This window comes from Centroberyx gerrardi, chromosome 19 (genome assembly GCF_048128805.1).
Source record: "Centroberyx gerrardi isolate f3 chromosome 19, fCenGer3.hap1.cur.20231027, whole genome shotgun sequence".
NCBI classification, from domain to species: domain Eukaryota; kingdom Metazoa; phylum Chordata; class Actinopteri; order Beryciformes; family Berycidae; genus Centroberyx; species Centroberyx gerrardi.
The window spans coordinates 16,918,169-16,938,230 of NC_136015.1; the positions used below are offsets into that span (position 1 = coordinate 16,918,169).

General features: G+C 41.6%; 3 protein-coding genes across 5 annotated transcripts; 1 reads left to right on the forward strand and 2 right to left on the reverse strand.

Annotated features, from left to right (window-relative positions):
- Nucleotides 1-811: 811 nt before the first annotated feature.
- s100a11 (S100 calcium binding protein A11) lies at nucleotides 812-1,950 on the reverse strand. 2 transcript variants are annotated; one of them, XM_078290393.1, is made up of 3 exons: nucleotides 1,851-1,950; nucleotides 1,569-1,727; nucleotides 812-1,134 (listed from the first exon to the last, which is right to left on the reverse strand). In XM_078290393.1, exons 2-3 carry the CDS (start codon nucleotides 1,695-1,697, stop codon nucleotides 1,000-1,002), a joined length of 264 nt encoding a protein of 87 aa, XP_078146519.1. In that variant the 5' UTR covers nucleotides 1,698-1,727; nucleotides 1,851-1,950; the 3' UTR covers nucleotides 812-999. The 2 variants fall into 2 exon arrangements, with proteins under 2 accessions (XP_078146519.1, XP_071764412.1); XM_071908311.2 differs by having other exon boundaries at nucleotides 1,569-1,734; nucleotides 1,851-1,917.
- Nucleotides 1,951-3,450: 1,500 nt separating this feature from the next.
- pbxip1a (pre-B-cell leukemia homeobox interacting protein 1a) lies at nucleotides 3,451-14,080 on the reverse strand. 2 transcript variants are annotated; one of them, XM_071908304.2, is made up of 10 exons: nucleotides 13,972-14,080; nucleotides 13,044-13,170; nucleotides 12,071-12,155; nucleotides 11,793-11,860; nucleotides 10,847-11,495; nucleotides 9,073-9,315; nucleotides 7,686-7,729; nucleotides 7,390-7,485; nucleotides 7,035-7,215; nucleotides 3,451-6,819 (listed from the first exon to the last, which is right to left on the reverse strand). In XM_071908304.2, exons 2-10 carry the CDS (start codon nucleotides 13,113-13,115, stop codon nucleotides 5,786-5,788), a joined length of 2,472 nt encoding a protein of 823 aa, XP_071764405.1. In that variant the 5' UTR covers nucleotides 13,116-13,170; nucleotides 13,972-14,080; the 3' UTR covers nucleotides 3,451-5,785. The 2 variants fall into 2 exon arrangements, with proteins under 2 accessions (XP_071764405.1, XP_071764406.1); XM_071908305.2 differs by lacking the exon at nucleotides 13,972-14,080 and adding an exon at nucleotides 13,731-13,862.
- A 1,293-nt stretch (nucleotides 14,081-15,373) lies between these two features.
- On the forward strand, nucleotides 15,374-19,569 carry cks1b (CDC28 protein kinase regulatory subunit 1B). The gene is made up of 4 exons (XM_071908302.2): nucleotides 15,374-15,476; nucleotides 15,672-15,739; nucleotides 15,942-16,069; nucleotides 18,200-19,569. The coding sequence occupies exons 2-4, from the start codon at nucleotides 15,681-15,683 to the stop codon at nucleotides 18,244-18,246; spliced, it is 234 nt and encodes a 77-aa protein (XP_071764403.1). The 5' UTR covers nucleotides 15,374-15,476; nucleotides 15,672-15,680; the 3' UTR covers nucleotides 18,247-19,569.
- The last annotated feature ends 493 nt before the right edge of the window (nucleotides 19,570-20,062 follow it).

Below are 20,062 nucleotides of genomic sequence, written 5' to 3' on the forward strand. Positions count from 1 at the left end.
CTTCAACTCTTCACACAAGTTTGAAATTCCTCCAAAGATGAAATGTCACTAGTGGTGCTGGGTGGATAAGTGAGATAAAAAGCCTCCACATTTAGATTACCTGGGAAGGCTCTTGGGATCAGCAGCATAAGGGACTTGAGTGTGTGTGAGTCACACACACCTAGACCCTTGACTATACTAGGTAGTACCATGCCAGTTTGTGTCTCACTTTGTTGCCGTTGACTCATTTGTCCGTGGTCACACCCACAGTGGCACCTTACTGTGTTTAATTTGGATACAAAGTCCACATTTTCTTACCTGCACAACAAATTGTGCACCCCCCCCCCCCCCCTCACAAAAATTAAGTATAGGCTATAAAACAGCTGGTGAACAAGCCAGCGCACATAACTCTGTCTAGACATCTGAATTGGGATGAAGTGACCATAATACTGAGAATACATTTACCAAATGAACGAGCACAATGTAATTAAACTAAGTGTCAACCCCTGCAAAAACAATAAGTTCTGTCAAACACAATGGGATGTATTTGTATCCCCATTACATATACTCCTCAGGCCTCACTGACAGACAGTGAGCACCAGGCTATACCTTTGCATTACTGCAGCTTAACGCCTGGACAGGCAGCTTTGTATAGGCATTATGAAGCCCTATGGAACAAGATATGGTCTGGATGGTGTAGTTGTGGGAGCAGTAATGCATATAGGATTACAAGTCAATTGTGCCAGTAAACCACAGCTATAATACACTCCCGCTCAAATGTGGGTAGCTGGACGTCATATAATGTAGTCAATGAACGACAGGACACAAAGGGTTCAAGACAATGGAGCCTTTAATTCCAAGTTCGCTGCATTCAACAAATAGTTAACTAAAGAGTTACACATGTGGCACTGACAGATAAAAGAAATAAAATGCCCGCGAGGTTACAGTTGGACAGCTCAATTCAGTGGGATGGTATTGCGCAATCTGCAAAAAGCCACAACTGACAGCGGAGGCAGAGCTCTACTGACTGAAACCCCCCTGCTTGCCCGCCAGTTTTCCAATCAGCTGCCAGAACTCAAGGAAAGTCAGCTCCCCGTCGTTGTTTTCATCCAGTGAGCCCATGAGCTGGTCGATCGCTGCGGGGTCGCTGGTGTTCTGCGGGCAATCACAGAGAAGAGGCCTTGATATGTACAAGCCCAACCTGGTGTCCAACACACACTGCGTTGCAAGACTGGACTGCCCTGCCATCTAATGGCTGAGTATAGTACTAAATACAACTGAGATACATATTGGTTTACAGCCCCACAGAATAATAAGTTCACACTTAATTAAGTTCTTGAAAAGCTGAGTTTAGATGGATAAAGATGGATAACAGTGCTGGTAGAACTGCCACATACAATAAAGGCCCCACAGTAACCATATAGAGTGTGAATCCACCGCAAGGATTATGTCTGAATCACACTGCAGTCATATCTTATGTAAACCACTGTAGTAAGATATCTGAAGATGCTCAAGATAAGACCCAGGACTGATGAGAAAGGGATAGAAATCAGCTGTAGAAGAGGATAAAATCAAGTTGCGGGATTTACCTTGACAAAGTTAGGCAGCTGAGAGATCACCAGGCTGCGGAATTCCTCTTTGCTCAGGGTGCTGGAGGATCCATCCTTCCCAGCGTACGTCTTGAACTGAGAGACAAGGGTGTTGATGGCATCTTCCATTGTGGCTTGTGTTGAGTGTAGAGATGCTACCTGGAAAATGAGGAGAGAAACGAACAGCTAAAGACAGCAACATGCATCTTCCACACAAACGATTAGAAGTGAATCGTAGAATGTGCAGTGTATAATAACAGAGCGCGGAGGCCGGCGTCTCACCTGTTGTGTTTGGTGCCGTTGCAGCAGGTACCAAGAGCCTTGTCCCTCCACTCTGCAGCTCACCTCTCATTATATCCCCTCCATCTCCATTCATGGATGCAGACATCAGCGGAAAACACTCAGACTACCCTCTTCTCCCCCATCCAGCAGAGTATGCTTATCTCAGCCTGATTTCCACCACTCTGGGGATACACATCACATACAGGTACACATATGCCACCACACACACACACACACACACACACACACACACACACACACACACTGCCATTTTGTCCTACAAAGAGCAACTTTGTATTGATGACAGGACAAAACCCATTTCAGTTACTTTGTTTGCAGAGCAAGGGATTTGCAGATAGCATCTTGGTCAGGCCACTCTAATCAAGTGACTGAATCAAGCATGACTAAGCAGTAATTAGTTTATACACAACATGTCTCAAATAATAAGCCATTCGAAAGAAAAAAAAATACTGTCTCGTGTATAATTCTGTGAAATTATGTGCGTAAAAATGCAAATCTCTGTGATTATTGTGATTATTACTGTAGCACTGTGAGATTCACTGTGAATGAAAAATGCAGTACAAATATGATGGGCAGTGTGTGTGTGGAAGAACTGAGAACTCTTAGTGAGTTTAAAGCAGTTTAAGGCCTATGGAAGATGAAGCTATTGGAAGTTGCTAATGCTTTAATTAAGTTGTTTTAGGATTCTGCCTCCTCTCTCTCATTTCTCTCCCTGTTCTCGTTTTTCTCCCTTTTCCTGAGATTGTCTGTTACTTAGATTTTTTTTTTTAAACTACTGACCTGTCTGCAACTTAATGCCACGAGGCATCGGCACATGGTAGTAATTTCAATAAATAATAATAAATAATACCAAATAATCAAACCCTTTAACCTGCCTTGACCAGTTGTCCCTTGTAAAAGACATCTTACATCTCAAGGGGACCTACCAGGCAAAATAAAGGTTAAATAAAGTAAAGAAAAACATCTCTGCCACCATGTAAGTATACTGAAATGTTTGGGCTATGTCCTTCTGTGGTGACTTGTCTGTAGAATTTAAAGAACGACAGGCTCTCTCTGTGCAGCTTCAAAGTGTCAGACTGGTGCCAGTCATTACTGACATTCCCGCTCATCATCAGCATATCTGGTCAGGCCAGACTGCCACACTGGTTAGTTCACTTGCCAGGAAAGTGCTGTGTGTGGGTTCATATCTGTGAATGTGTCAGCTCCTGCTCAGACTATTTCATCACTACTTAAATATTTTAGTTTGGCATCATGGCTGTGACAATGGATGCCTGTCATGCCAACACTTCTACGTCCCTCCAGAGAGGAGGGAGGAGTCATACACTACAAGTCATACATGGTGAGTAAGGCTGGGTATCGCATGGTGAGTAAGGCTGGGTATCACCAAAACCACCTCTGATACTTCAGATTTGATAGATTATAAATGATTTGTGTAAAATTGTTTTTTTGTCATTTGTTTTTCTAAATGGAATCAGACCAGAATAAACATCAGCAGTAGAAAACCTGACATCCCATTGCATGAATCACTCATTTTGATACTTTTTTGATAAAGATAGCAATGTTCACATCTTTAATGGTGAAAACTTTATTGAACTTAACACTGACTTGCTAAGAGAGGACATGACTGATGACAGTAAAAATAAGAAATACTCCAAATTTATCAATACATTTGTCCAAGGATCAATTACATGCACATCTGAGACAGTTCCTAAATGATCAGTAAGCACAGAGCCCTTCTGTTGTCCCAGGAAAAAAACATACTTCTAAAATGTTGATTAAACTCTCGTAAATGTGTTTCATGACAGGATTCATATGTTGAGATTAAGCTCGTTTCCAATCCCTTTGGCCTAAATATAAACCCACAGTTGTTCTTCTGTACATACAGCAGAGAGGACAAAGTTTAACAAAAATCAGTTCAACACTTTATCTGTAAACCCTCTTACATTCATTCTCTGCCCTAAAAATAGCAGTAAAATTGCAAGTAGTGTAAACTAATGTTTTAAGCTTGCAGAAGCAAATCAATTAAACTTTTCAAACACATTTTGTCCAATTTAACATATTCTAATAACAAAGGCACATAAGCAGTAGCTGGCAAAAAAGCTTTTGAAAACCAAAATAACTAATAACTTCAACATTTTCACATTCAATGTATATGGTCTGGGACATGTACACAGTTTGCGGTTCTTCTTATTAAAAATAAAGAAAAAAAAGTTGCAGTGCAGTAACAGGACAAAAAAAACCTTTAAATGCTTCAAATCAGTCTTTTTTCAATCACTGAAATATATCAACCAACAATCAAAATCTGATGTTTTCAACTTCACATCCACCTAAAGGGGGAAAAGCTTCATGTTCAAATATGATGAGAATTATGAAGACTGAAAACAAAAAACAAAGACTTTGCCTCTATGGAGTGCCGACCATTGGAAAGCAATATGGCCATACTGTTATAGTCTTTGTGCTTTTCTTCTTTTATCTTTAGCCTGGCTCATTCAACTCGAAAACTTGAAAAAAAAAAATGCAGCAGCTTCCCCAATTTTCCCCCTGGGATTAATTATTTACCTCTCTAGAACCAAATTACAAAAAACTTGCATGTCAATCTATATGACACTGTGATGGGCCGGGTTACCCAGAGCGTTTAGTAGCTTATGGAATCAACCTGTTTAGACAGTGAGAGGACAATGAAAAACAATATGGTTTGGTAGTCAATCTCATTTAGGTGTTTACACAAAATCCATTAAATGAAGCACTATTTGGTTCAAGAGAGAGATTGCTGTAGCTCACTAAACTCTCTACGTAATGCTCTGAATGTTCTGGGATACCCAGTAATGTATATCACGTGTTGGAGGTCCCCATGGCTACATTACAAAACAATATTACCAAGAACTAGTGGTCTAGAAAAACAAACTTGTAGTGAGAAGTGAGAAATAATTCTGCTAGGTAAATGTAAATGTGTGCGACAAAGTGCCAAAGTGGTTTAGCAGTCGTCAATTCAACTATGGCTATCAGTTTGTCCTATTGCTTTTTTGAGCAGCATCGACCTGAACGTGTCAAACTAGTTCCTGGTTGTTCCGCACATTTTCTGTCAACTGACAGTTGGAGTCATAAGGTTGAAACGCCAGTCAAAACTAGAAACCAAACGCTGAGGGCTCTCAAACAGCACTCAGTGTGTTTGCCCTAATCTAATAAAGAGCTACTGACACAGAACTGGTTTGACCTGATCTGAGTCTTATCACTGACAGATCTGGGATCAGATCCTTCTGGATTTCAGAGTTACACCACACCTGGGGCAAACGGTATCTGCAAATAATCTTAGCATTTGTTTTAACCTGCTTGGAGGAGCAGAGGGTTGTTATTAAAGTATTTAAAAGTCAATTAAATATGCAATATCTGTATTTGGCAATCTACCTGATACTATGTGAATGATGCAGTAAACTCCACTGCACTATACTGCAGTACTCCAAGAGGAATAAAACATAATTATTTGCAAATACTATTTGAGTGGGGTCTTGTTTACTCCATTTTACCCTTTTTTTCTCTCTTTGTGATCTGAACATTATTAGAGTTTGAATTTATATTATGAACTGCAACATGCAATAGGTGCTGAGAAAATACTATACTATATAGCAAAGGCAAATCCACACAACACGTTACTGTAGGACTTTGCATTGGGAGACATGACCTGACAGAGGTAGGTAACAACAACTAAGTCCCAAATGACGAGTACAACTCTAGCTTATAATTAAAGACTTGGAGGGACACGTTTACGAGAGGCACAACCACTCTGTACCAGAAGCGTTTTCTACTACAATTACAGCTCTTTAGAGGAGAGGGTAGGCAAGAAATGTCCTATGAAACCACCACTTGTGCTGTATCTTGGGGTTTTTATTTTGCTCCTTTCCCCTCTTTGTCTCTGCTTAGGCGGTGGCGGCAAACTTCCACAGGGCTTCTCGCTCAAACTCCTCCATCTCCTCCTCCAGCGCGTCGTCGTCCTCCTGCCCCTCGTCCTCCAAAACATCCGCCATGTCCTCCAGGATGTCCGCCACGTCCTCCGCAAAGTCGCTGAAGAGAACCCTGTCGTGGACAAACACGCCGTCTTCAAAGAACCCCGCGGTCAGCTTCCTGATCTCGTCCTTGCTCCCAGACGCAGATCCTTCAAGCTTGCTCAGGTAGCCCTCCAGCAGCTCCTCAAATTCGGACAGCTCCACTGGGTAGAGCCCCTCCTTGCCGGCACAGTCCTCCACACTGCCGCAGCCCACCTTGGGGCGGACGTTGCGTCTAAGCTTCTCCTCCTGATGTCTCCAGAAGTCGTTGTGGTTGTCCTGGTGGGGCTGGTGGTGGTGGTGCTGGTGCTGATGGTGGTGGTTGTGGGAGTTCTTGGTGGGCCGGCTGTGCCATGGTTTCTCCTTCCTCCTCTCCTCTCTGTCCATCCGGCGCTCGTCCTTCTTCCTCTCCCACTCGTCCTGGTGTTTCCTCCACGCCTCTTTGTGAGAGTTCTGCTTGTGTGACTTCCAGTCCTTCTCTCTCCTCTCCTCTTTGTCCCTCCATCCTCCATCTTTGCTGTGCTTCCAGTCTTTCTCGCCTCTCCACTCCTTCTTCTCCTCTTTCTTCCAGTGGTCCCGTCCGTTATCTTTGCCTCTGTTCCCGGTCCACTTGGACTCCCACGGCTTCTTCTTCCCCATCCTCTCAACCTGCTCAGAAAGCCTCTTCTGGATCTCCTGCAGGCTATCCCTAACACCCTTCCTGCTGCCTCCGTCTCTCTTCATCCCTTCCAGCCTCTTCCTGCTCTCCTCCAAAAGAACTTTCTGCCTCTGGAGTTCTTCCTTCAGCTTGCCTCCCTCTTTGGTGTCCTTCTTCCCCGCACGCCCAGCTGCGTTCTGGCTGCTCTCCCCAGGTTTGCCACCAGGGCGAGGGGCCGAGGTCGAAGTAGGCGTGGGCACATCCTGATTAGCTGCGGAGGAAGCATCACATCAACCTTGTAAAGGCTTTGATAGTAAATTATACAAGAAAAGTCGGAAGGTTATCGCTCTGAGGAATCACTGATTTGTATAACACAGTACCCTTATATTCACATTTTCATTTCAATATTAAATGAAAGCAATATGGAGGGGCGCAGACCTTAGTCGATAATAAATGAATCCATTCACTCCACTTGCCACATCATACCTGTGAGCTGGGTGAGTTCAGTCACCCTCGCCCTCAGAGTCTGTAGCTCTTCCCTCAGGCCAGGCAGAGATGACAACTCCTCTTTCATCTTCGCATTTTCTTTTTCCACGTCTGCTTTACCCTTTTCATCACCCTTTGCTGCCGCTGCCTTCAGTGCCGAGTCTAGTTCTTCTTTCTGTGACTGAGAAAAAAAGAAAAAAGTGGACAAATTGCTTTACAGATAGGTAAGTGCACATATCAGACAGTAACTAACACGGTTTACTGAAAATGTGCTGTCTTTGTCATTGTAGAGACTAATAAAACCATGAAGATAGGGTGAAACAATTCCTAAGAACAGTATGATTTGCAGACTGACCTGTAGTTCTGCTTCTAGTTGAGAGATTTGTTGGTTTTCCTGTGTCAGTTTATCCAATAGCTCTTTAATATCCTGTGGATCACCACTAAGCCAGTCCTGTTCAGTGGATTCAAAATCATTGGCAAATGAATAATAGAAAAATGCTAATGCTCTATCATTTTAAATAATCATATCTTTAGGCATTTAATCTTTAAACTTTCAGGGGGAAAGCATTTCTTTACATACTGTGTAGACACATAGTGTGCAGCATGTAACACTGAAAGAAAGAAGAGATGATGTCTGAGATTGTGACAGACCTGGTTTTGCTCTCCGTCACTCAGTTCAGAGGAGTCGAAGTCATCTGTCAGATAAGAAAACAACAGCACATCTTTCATATACGTCTTACAACAGACACTTTTATTACCACACGCCTGCCAAGCCTTCTTACAACAGCAAAGGATGCTTTTGTTGTGAAATACATCACTTGTTATTTTATGAGCTCTGGCCTTCCTATGTGTGCACTATGGAGAAATTATTTGGCTAGACAGAGTTTATATTCATTCCAGAAATATGTTAAGTATAATACTGCTTGCCAAACCATTTCCCTGTTACGGGTTATTATATCCTCAACTTGGGCACCCTAAATGTCCTATTCGTCCTGCCAAACAATCATAAAGAGCATTAAACTACGAACCAGAAAGCATGTTATATGCCGGCCTTTTTCTGCTGCCAGTGCATGAAGAGTCAGACCAGATTAGTGCTTGGCCAAGCTATTGAGGGTTAGCCAGCCAGCGCAGAAGCTCAAGTTGCTATCTAATCTTTAGCACTGGACCTACCATTATCCAGGCCAGAGAAGACACCTGTTGACATAGTACAGCTCAGTCAACAAACCTGAAAGCATACTTCTACAACTGAGAACTGCGAAGGTGCTTATATAATTCACAACTATCTACCATTTAGTGCTGAAACGATTAGTCGATTAATCGATTAGTAGATTATTAGTAGATAGATAATTTTGATAATCAATTAATCATTTTAGTAATTTATCAAGTAAAAATACCAAACATTTGCTGGTTACAGCTTCATGCTAAGATTTGCTTGCTATTCTCCATTTCATATCATTATTAAATGAATACTTTTTTTGGCTGCTGATCACCAAGTAAACAATTTTAAGAATCACTTTGGGATCTGGTAACTTGTGATGGGCATTTGTCATTATTTTTGTCATTTTACAGGCTAAATGATTAATCGATTAATTGAAAAAATAATCAATAGATTAATCGGTAATGAACATAATCATTAGTTGCAGCCCTAGTACCATTATAGAATAAGGAAATGTACAGTAGATTGTTATAATTGCTTGACAATATTTTGTACCACAAAGTGACCTACAGCTGTCAGCCAAATGATTTTGAGCTTTTGAGGTGAGTGTGCACTGATTTGGTGTTTTCTAAAAGATGATATGCAGTAGGCACATGCAAAATATATTTCTATGAAAATCTTTGACATGCACATCTAAAAAATATGGAATAACATCTAATATAATAAATAATAACCAATATAATAGGCTGATGAAGGCCTTTGATGGCCGAGACATCATAGTTTTAATCTTACTGAACGAGAAAAAATGTATTGCATTACAGTGAGCATGAAAACCAGAAGTAGAATTTGAGGAAGATTCAGTTAGTAGCGAGCAGAACTCACCTGAAAGGAAGAGGGAACCTAAGCAGAGTAGGACCAGAGCACCCACAATGCACTTGTTCAAAGAGAACCCACGTTTTTCCTCCTTCTTCTCTGCCAGCCTGAACTCCACTTCCTCTTCCTCATCTTCCTCATCTGATGTTCTTGGTCTTGGTGCCTCGAAGGACGACACGTTCCTCCTCCTCAGTCCATCATCATCGCTGCTTGTGCCGCCAAAGTCAAAACTACTGGATGGCTCTAAGGGAGCTAGAAATATGAGAAGAGAAAATTAAATCCTGAAAATTAAAAAAAATAGCAGGATAGCAAAGTGTAATCCAGTGTAATAATGCATTTGTATAAAAGGAATGATAATTCTGAGGCTAAACTTAAGCCAAATGTGTCCAGCTGTGGCCTTAGATCCACCAAAACAAATCATCTTGAGTTATTTTGCTACAAAACTGCCAGAACCGGACCTTTTCATATCGATCAAAAGAAGTTTCCGATATGCATAGTCAACAAATCATCTACTGGCAGACTGCCCAACATAAAATACCAAAACCTTAGTGAATACAGAAACAGAAAAAAAACAACTCTTGTAAAATGATGAAACAGTATGTAAAAAATGCTTGGCAAAAAGTGAGCGCAGCTCGCGGAAATGGACGGCATTTTCTCTCTAAATTACAACAGTAGTAATTTCATGCATGGGAAAATGAGAACATTTTCTCAACGGGGTGTATGGCTCCTCATCATACAAATGAATCATATTCCAGTCCCCAGCATGCTGCAGATAAGAAACATGTTAACCAATTCTTCCACAAGAGGATTCTCTCATTTTCTGATTCTCTCAACCTACGCTAATTACAAAAGGGTCAGTAAAACACTTCAGGCAGGGAGCTGCTGTCCATTCCCAAGTCTAACTGAAAGACCAGGGGTGATCAGGCGTTTGCCAGACGAGCCTCAGGAATTGTTATAATTTATAACTTTTTTTTTCTATTGTATTTGCCTGTTGTATTGGTCTATAACACTCCTGTCTAGCATTTATATGCTAGATAGGAGGGTTGGCTTTATTTATTGTTATTTTATAGTCTTCAAGGAGTTTTTTTTAAGTAATATACAATTGAATTGAACTGAATTGAATTGAAGAAGAATAGGAAGAAGATGTTTAAAGGAATAGTTCACCCAAAAATTAAAATTCTGTCATCATCTACTCACCCTCATGCCAGTTGAAACACAGGTGAAGTTTGTCCATATAACACACAGGGAGGTTGCCAGCACAACTCCATAGCAGCCTTCTCCAAAACAACTGAAGTCAGTGGGGACCAGTTCTTCAGAGTTCCAAAAAGACCTATATTTACACCATAATTTAGTGCAAATCTTAACTACAGCTGATTGATTTGCAACAAATAATGGTGTATAGGTCTTTCTATTCACAGTGTGATTGTTTGGCTGTTTTTGTTTTGGAACTCTAAAGAACAGGTCCCCATTGACTTCAGTTGTTTTGGAGAAGGCTGCTATGAAGCTGTGCTGGCAACCTCCCTGTGTGTTATATGGACTAACAAATTTCACCTGTGTTTCATTTGGCAGGAGGGTGAGTAGATGATGACAGAATTTTCATTTTTGGGTGAACTATTCCTTTAAAATGACCCAAATCAGTGTGCCTGGACTATCAGGTCATCTATTAGAAAATGCCTCCTCTGAATCTGCCTCTCCAAAAGAAGGATCTCTCTTTATAGTAGTTCCACTTCCTGAAATATCATGCATGCATCATCCTAAATATTCCCGTTGAATAATCCCATACCTTCTTCATTCTCTTTCTCAGGCAGCAGCTCTGTCTCCTCCTCCTCCTCCACAGATGGCTCCTCCGCTGCCTCGGCTGAACCAACAGTGTCTGGCAGAGGACTGTCATGGATGGAGCTTTCTGGCGCTGGGCTCTCTGGGACCGGGCTTGGAGGTTCGGGACTCTCCTGGGAGGGGCCGATATCGGCTTCAACATGAGAGGGGGGATCGCTGGCTGTGAGGGGATCGCTGGCTGTGAGGGTCTCTGTGGCGATGCTAACCTCCGGTTCGGCAGCGAGGACAGGACTCTCCACAGCGGGGCTCTCAGGAAGAGGCCCTATATCAGCCGGCGAGTCGAGTTCTGGTTCTGCAGAGACGGGGAGCTCGGGGATGGGAGGAGCAGGGCTCGATTCAGGCTCAAGCTCAGCCAGAGGGAGTTCAGGGACAGGAATGTCGAGTGGAGCCCCCAAGTCGAGGTTGGTGACAAATGGTGTGGCACCGAGGTACTCGTTGTCACTGGGGGAGCTCGTTACAATGTCATGGATAACTGGAGGCTGACTCTCCGCGTCAGGGTCTGGGAGGTCGAAGGGGTTGGGTGGAAGTGGGCTTGACCGGGTCGGACTGGAGGGGACAGGACCCTCGCTGGCCTCCGGAGAAGTCTCCTGACACACCTAGAAATAAGGACATTAAAAGGAAACAATTTTTTGCTGTCAAACTCCATTGTAGCTGTGCTGGAATAAGAAAAAATACACCACCAAACAACAAAATGGACCCAGAAATACTATGTACATCACCAATAGCTGTTTTTAACAGTATTAAAGTGTTTCACGGTGACTTTTTCCTTCAATAATAACATTGTTTAATGGTGCTTTATTACCATGGTTTTCAGAAACACACAACAACAACAACAGCAGGTGTGGTTAATTTTAGCTTTGACTGGATTATTGTGTAGTTCATCATGTACCGACCTGATGGCCCTCCTCAGACAGGATTGTTTCTATTGGAATCTCACTTGGCTTGATCTCAGCAGCGGCCCCTGCAATAACATGCACAAAATGTCAAAGTCAAACAGTTGATCAAAACTACAATTTGAAACCACAGTACAGTTTTAAAAGCAGAGCCGTCAATCATTGTACATGTGTACAGTTTATCCATATCATACACTTTTCAGCAGATAATTATACTGAAGATAATAACCCTAAACACAGTGGTTTTTAATGCTGCCGTACTCTTTGCTTCTCAGTACCTGCCACTTCCTCAGACAGACTGGGGACGTCCCCCAGGCTCTCGGTGCCGTCGTCCACTGGTCCCACATTCTCAACAGCAGCTTCCTGTGGGGCAGAAAGACCCACGGAGACCAGGTTCACTAGCAGCTAAGCCAGCGGACTCTTTCAGTCACCTTAACGCTCAAAGCAAATCTTATTGGTGTCATTCCCCTTGACATTTACGTCACACTTCACAAATGTGCATCAGTGCTTGCACATACAGATACACAAGCCAACAGAAAATAGATACAGGAAAATAGACAAATAGATACATGCACACATGCACGCACACACTGAATGTACAAAATATTAGGAACATCTCCCTGATATTGAGTTGCGGCCCCTTGCGGACAATTGAAATCAACATTTCAATTGTCTCAAAGCTTAAAAAACCTTCACTAACTTTATCTACATCTCCTCCTTTGTGATTTGTATAGATTTAATAAGGGAAATCAATAAGGGATGACGGTTTTTACCTGGATTCACCTCATCAGTGTACTTCATGAAAAGAGTAAGTGTCCCTAATATTTTGTACTTTCAGTGTACACTGTACCATGGTGAAAACCCTTGAGACTACAGCAAGCAGTATGTATAAAATAAAGCCACACATTCTGCATCCAAACTGGAAACAGCAGTATCTATTTGTCGTAAAAAGTGGTACTCCGCAAATATTCAGCATCATTTAAATGCAGGGTTGCAGTTATGACTCACCGGATTTAAATTAAACCTGGATTATATGAGGCAGGAAACCAACCATCTCCAAAATTAAATCCCCTTTACATCTTTTGTCCGGAAACTGTGACTTTGACCCTTGCACTAGTTACTATTGGCTGCTTGCAAATGTTAAAGAATCTACAAATTGAAGCTTATGGAAAAATGGAAATATATAATTTGGACAGAAATGATCTAGGCTTGCAAGGCTTCAGGCTGGGTGCCCTGGGCTGGCTGTTTTACCTCGGGGGAGAGGAGGGTCCAGCTGTTGGTGGAGGAGCCACTGCTGCCTGTGCTGTTGCTGTTGTCGGACATCGCCCTCTGCAGGCTCAGCTAGGCGCAGCACGAGACAGATTCAGCCTTGAATATTCTGCAGACGACGACAGAAATAACGTCCCTTCAGTGAACAACAGGCCTTGGCACATGCCTTGTGGGAGTTAACAGTCTTGTCTAGCTATGCAACATTAACCTAACTGTAATTTGGGTGATAGTATAGACAACGCTGGTATGAGTAGCCTGATAGCCCAAATGAGCATGCAAATAATCTTTCACAAAATGACGAACAACATCTTATTTTCGACAATGATTTGACGATGAATGTGTAAACAGTTGTCTATGTGGAAACTATGAAGCTGTACAGTTGGGGGCAATTCCCCGCATACACGGGATAAAGACCAGATTGCTGTTGCCACAAGTTATATAACGGTGTGGTGGCATCCATAATATACTGCAGCGTACTGAAACAAAGGCTTCACAGTTAGAAGCAGACATTTCTCTTGATAATATCCATCCTCACTGCTATCTCCAGTCAAACCACTCATTCAGAGCCATCCACTGAATCTGTGTGGCAGTTAAATGACCAAAAATGGTCAAACCCAGACATAAGCAGTCCATTCATCCAGACACGAGCAAACAGAGATTTATACTCACTTATCGACCCCACTGTGTGGGCTAAGTGTCTATATGCACCTCTATAAACCAAAATTAAAGAGCTGTGGTTGTTGTAGCAACCAAAATCAAGGTCCACTCATGATGGTAAACAAAGGATGGTAGCTCAATATTCCCACACTCCCACTCTTCCGTGTTCTCGCCCTCCCACCATCCCCGGTGTACGTTTGAAACACCTGTTCGACTCCATCTAATTAAAAACAAATACGATTTTTTTATTTACCTCGCTTGCTTACACCTCAATCCCCCCGTTGTTTTTTTCTTCAATACGGTTTTAAAAATGCACAACGCTCTTCCAGTGAACTTGGGAACTTTGGGAATTCCAAGCTGCGTCACACCAACCGAGCCGCGTCTCCTCCAATGGGATTTCAGCAGAGGCTACTTTGCTGCCGCCCTGAACCGAGGCTCAGCCAATTAGATTTAAGTGTCGTGTCAGGAAAACGACGCATATCTCAGCTTGATTGACGCTCGCAGGTGAAAGTGGCAGGTGATGGATATAGATGTTCTTTTTTCAATAGCTTCATGGGTGAACATAACACTGAAGATGCACGCATGTAGGCTGCATATATACTGGGGGGAGAGGCTGTCGCGACCAGCTGTACACTGACACGTCTGCAGAGCTATATTTGTCTGGGACTTGCCAGTGTGGACAGCCCCTTCTGCCTTGTTGCTCGACACTGGCCGTTCATTTCATCATCTGCCCCTCTACTCTTCTATTATTAGAGCCGACGATTAAATCTATTGTCTGTGATAGGCACCTTTGACACTTCTGCATAACTAAAAAGGAGAAGCTCCACAAATCACTGTAATTACAGTGAACTGCAATTACATGGATCCAGCTACATCATTCCAGACATGGATTTTTATAATTATAACCTAATCTAACATATTTTTTGAGAAACCATGTCAACTTTTTGTCAGGTCATTACTTAACAGAGTTTGTGTCGTATATTTATATTATTATTCAACGTATCATTGGATTTGTTTTCAGAATTTGTATCACTTTATTTGCTTTTAAGAAAGCACGTGTACAAGGATGTGTCCTTGTGACATCGGTGCAGACATATTGTCATATTTAGTAAGTTGCATTTTTAGTTATTCTTTTGGCCTGGGATGGTGATGAATACAACAGTTTACCAACCTGTTAGGGCTGACTTAAATTCAGAGTATACAGCATAGTAAGTATCAAACTGATGAAGTTATATGAAATTGGTATAAATCATAACTTTTCTGAAAATACCATTGAAATTTCTTTACAGAGTTGGTTATTTCCTTATGATTATAACAAACTGGAGGTCATAGTTGCCCACTTTTTTATTTACCACTGTATCCTCATGTGTGTTTGAGCACTTTGTATTTATATATGATAATACAATCAAAACATCATGTGGGTCATTCGTTACATAATGACACATGAAAGTATGTCATGTTTGGATTGTACAGCAAACTGATACAGTAACCCTTTTGCTGCTACTTTGTCGACCAATCAAGAGGCCGAATGGAGTTTTACGACAATTTCCTGCGACTGGCGGGACCGACCAATGGCGAGGAAGCTCTGTCGATTTATTGACCAATGGGAAGTGGCGAGGGCTTTTTGAACGGTGAAAGGCGGGCTCAGTCACATTCGAGAGGGAAACAAAGACGAAGCAAACACGCCACCGCAGGACTTAGAAAACTGGAATACTTCACTAACTAATACCCGTACGGATATCCCAACAATATTATAAGGTAAGTATTACAACTCCTCGCACAAAAACAAATAAGTAATACAGCAGTTTGGTGTTAACTTTAGGTAAGTTGTAATTCACAGTGCCTCAGCTAACGTTAGCTTACTAGCCACTTCCACTTTGCTGAAATCTGCCTTTTTCAGACAAGTATTTAATCTGCCTTGATTGTCAGTTAACATTTAGCCCTTTCCAACAGGTTTTCATCATGTCTCAGAAACAGATCTACTACTCTGATAAATATGACGATGAAAAATACGAGTACAGGTAGGCATGGCTTGTGTTTTATCCAAATATTCACTGAACTGTTGTCAAACAGTGTCATTCAGTAATATCTAACTTACTGACCGAGGTGGCATTGCAGACAACATTTCTCTCCACAGCAGCTATCTTGTCATATGATGTCGTCATGCCCTATTTACTCAGTGCCATCCATTCATCCTTGAATTTCCCCCCTCTGTGTCTTTAGACACGTTATGTTGCCCAAAGAAATTGCCAAGCGCGTGCCAAAGACCCACCTGATGTCGGAGACTGAGTGGAGGAACCTGGGGGTCCAGCAGAGCCAAGGATGGGTGCATTACATGATCCACCAGCCAGGTAGCTAGCTCTCTGACACTGGTGTTTCTAGGCCAGGAGTTATGTATTGGCCAGCAGTTGCCAAAATGCTTTAATTTATTTGTCCTTTATTTAAACAGGGAAAGCCCAACTGAGACCTAGGTCTCTTTTACAGTTGAGCCCTGTTAACATGCCATACAGTGGAAACAATAACAATACAAAAGCAGTAAAAAGACAACAAAGGGTGTAACAGCCAATATTAATGGTTAAGTTATACTATACAAGTGCATGTGCTCTCTTCCATAATTAAATCAGCCACCAGAGATTTAATGCCATTGTTTGTTCATATTTAGAGTTGATTGGAAGGTGCCCGAGTAGCAATCTGATCCAGTGCAAAGAGAACTGCATTTCTCAGTAGGACCTGTTAATCTAAAGTTAGCCAAATCATTATAACTGTCAGCATTGTGGAAATTTGACGCCCTTTGAGAAACTTGTTGTCAACAGAGTCAAACATTTAGAATTCCAATCTGCTTCCTGGTGAAAATGTTGTCGCCTACACCCAGGTTTTAATGAATTCTCTGATTGGTCGGCAGTATGCATAGTTAATCAGGTGTCCCACAGTCTGACAGACAACAGCCAGCCAGCTACTTGCCAAACTAGCCAAAATCTCTGTGCCTTCATTGTTGCCGGGTGCTGAAGTTCCAACAGTGGATATTTGTTCCCCAAAGTTAAAAATAATATTGACTTGCAGTGGAAGGTTCAGCTCTGTCAGTCCTACAAGCTTTGTATCATCTAACCATTAAAAACTCAAAAAGATGCTCCTTGTGTTAGAAATCAACATCAACCTTTTCCTGACTGAGTTGCAATCATTGCACTGGATCTTTAATATTTAACTTTTTGTACACAAGTCCCACTTATTTCTGATGGACATTCCTGTTTCCTTGTCCCCTTTACTTTGATCTTGTCCTGATCACATGCCTGGCACATAGCAGCCTTAAAAGATTTGGGTTACTTTGGTAAAAACTTTGGCCACTATGAGACACCAAGCATGGCAATGCATATTATCTGTTCTGAAACACAAATCTTTTCCAGTTTCCAGCTTGTGCACTTTAAGGCCTGCTTTTTTGTAGTCGTGTAGCTAATGACATAATTAGTGCCCAGTGACTTAAAAAAAAAAAACCCTCACAACTGCTCTTCATGAAGGCTATTTGGACCAGTGCATTAAAACAGTGGATTGAGTATTTAGGTGCATGTGAGAGATGCTGCAAGCACAGTGTTGGTTTTGGTCCTTTAACAGCATATTGGACAGAAAGTTCCACACAATTACAAATACCAAGATTGGTGTAAGTTATAATGCTGAGTAATATAATAGTTATGATAGGAGTTCCACAGCGTAGGTCGATTAGTTGACAGTTTCGGTTTTGTCAGTGAACTTTAGAATTGTCAAGGAAATATCATCTCAGTACTTAATGAGATTAGAGCTGCAACTGACGATGACTTTCACTATCGATTTAATCTATCACTTATTTTTTTGATTAACCATTTAGTCTATAACATGTCAAAAAATAATGTAATAAGTAAAAAAAATAATGACAAGTGCCCATCACTAGTTACCAGAGCCCAAAGTGATTCTTAAAATTGCTTACTTGGTCTGACCAGCAGCCAAAAAAACCCCCCAAAGTATTCATTTTATAATATTACTCATTCAGCATTAAATGAGATGTCATGTTTACTTGGAATAGATAGCCAATGCAGTTACTGCCATGTGCATGGATGCTGCCCCCGTCCGCCCACATCTTGATTGATGGTTTTCAGGCCAAAGATGAAAGGCACAAAGCCCATTTACAAACAATGCTAGTGGACGTCTGATATGACGTTAAAACGGTTAAGAGGTGGTACAGATTAGCTGTGTATCTGGTTACTTGCCTGGATCTGAAACCGTTTGACAGATTTAATGGCCACAAGCATATGGACAGCGGGAGTCCAGAACCCGCCCACACCCTCCATTCAAAAAGGGACAGATGGGAGTCAGGAGACTAGTCAATTTCCCTATAAGAAATCAGAGTATCACATTATTTCCGTTTGATTTATATATTCATGCACCCATTGCTGTTTTTATTTTGCCCTCATATATATATTTATTCACTCTGTTTTTGTTTTTCCCCTCCATAGAGCCACACATCCTGCTTTTCCGGCGCCCCCTGCCTGCCTCAAAGTGAGCTCAAGGGAGACTCTCTGGGTCCCGAGAAGATCAGTCCTACTGATGCATTCCATAGATCAACTCATCGTCTAACGTAGGGATCACGCTCTCATATACAGATTGACAAGCTCTTTGAGTGGAGGATGACTTGTAAACCATTATGCAAAGCTCCACGGTTGGGCTGATCATCTTGGACCTGAAGAAGGACTAACCCAGTAATGAGAACAGAGCTGTTGAAAACGGAGTACTTGTTGAAGGAAAAATCATCACACTTCTCTTGGGGAAAAGACTTGTGCATGTGTCGACTGTGACATGCCATCTGCCAGCAACGTTCAAATCCGCTTACACTGTCCTTTCGTATTAACTTCTTCTCTGTCCGTCTGAATCTGTCTGGACATTCCAGCTTTTTTAGAACAATTGTGATAATGTTAACATCTGGGGTGAGAAACCTGTTGAAACTGTATATCTAACCCGCTGTATTCTGTGCCATGCTCCTGGTCACAACACAAGCCAGATAAAATAGTCGGATCCTGAATTTTGACTCTGTGAAACATCAAAATAAGAACTGCGGTTTTCGGTGTGACATGTCGCTGCTCAGTTTAAATGACACTGTAACATGGCATATAATTTTACCATGTGCATGAAAACCTGCATCTATAATGGAGTCCCCCACAAACTAGTTTTGAGTCCATTTCCATTAAGAGTGTATTACAATAGGTTTAGCTTATTTTAAAACACTCAATCATTGATTGTCATTGATTGTACCGACGAGCTGCTCAATATTTATAAATCTTATGCCCTTTCTGAAATAAATGTTAAAACTTTTACACTTTGATTTGTGGTGTTTTTCAGCAGTATTTGAGGCTCATAACTAAATATTCACAAGGGGAACTTGGCATATATAAACCAGAGCAAAAATTGGAGCGTGACAGTCTGTGATAGCAGCCACTGTCCTATTGCTAATTAACAGATTCATGTACTGCATGACGAGCTGCAAAACATGATGCATAACACCCACACCGTACAAAATAACCTTTAGATTACCATGAATATATACCGTGTATATATAGACTGTTATAGGGTTTTAACTGTCATGTACCTACATAACACATGCCACCTTGTACACTTTTTATGGAAAGTGCCTTGCACTGCAGTACCAGGAGTACATACAACTTTAGCATGGAGGGCTCTAGTGAGAACAAAACCCCTAACACTGTCAGTGTGGCAGTTTCATATTCTACCCGTTGAGTTGCACAGAACTACAATATTACATCTTGCACTGTGATTAAAATCACCTTGTGTGTACCTTGGTATGCCGTTAAAATACATTGGGTTAGTAAATTGTAAAATCCTGTTTGCTTTGACACAGACACACTGGCCCCAAAACACAAAGTCTACAAGTGTGAACAACTGTAATGACCAAATGTCATTTCATGAGTGAAATGGACAGAGGTCCTCACTCAGAAATGTAGTTAATTCAGGGGAAGAGAAAGAAACTGACATTTTAGCTCCAAGATCAGTGTTTTAACATGACTTGATGTCCAAATACTTGTCTTTGTCTCCCCAATGAAATAAGAATTAAAAGAAAAAGCGTACACATGCCGTTTGAGACCCTTTAAGCTGTTTTTTTTTTTTTTTCAAATCTCTTTATTTTTTCTTGTATAATATACTGGTTATGTATACAAGTAATCTAATACACTTTCATACTGAATGTCAGTTTCCTAGATCAGTGATTCTCAACCTTTTTCATATCAAGGACCCCTAATTTAGTCCATTAGGGCCACGAACCCCCATTTGATGAGATTTTGTCTCTCAAACCCAAATCTGAGAATATT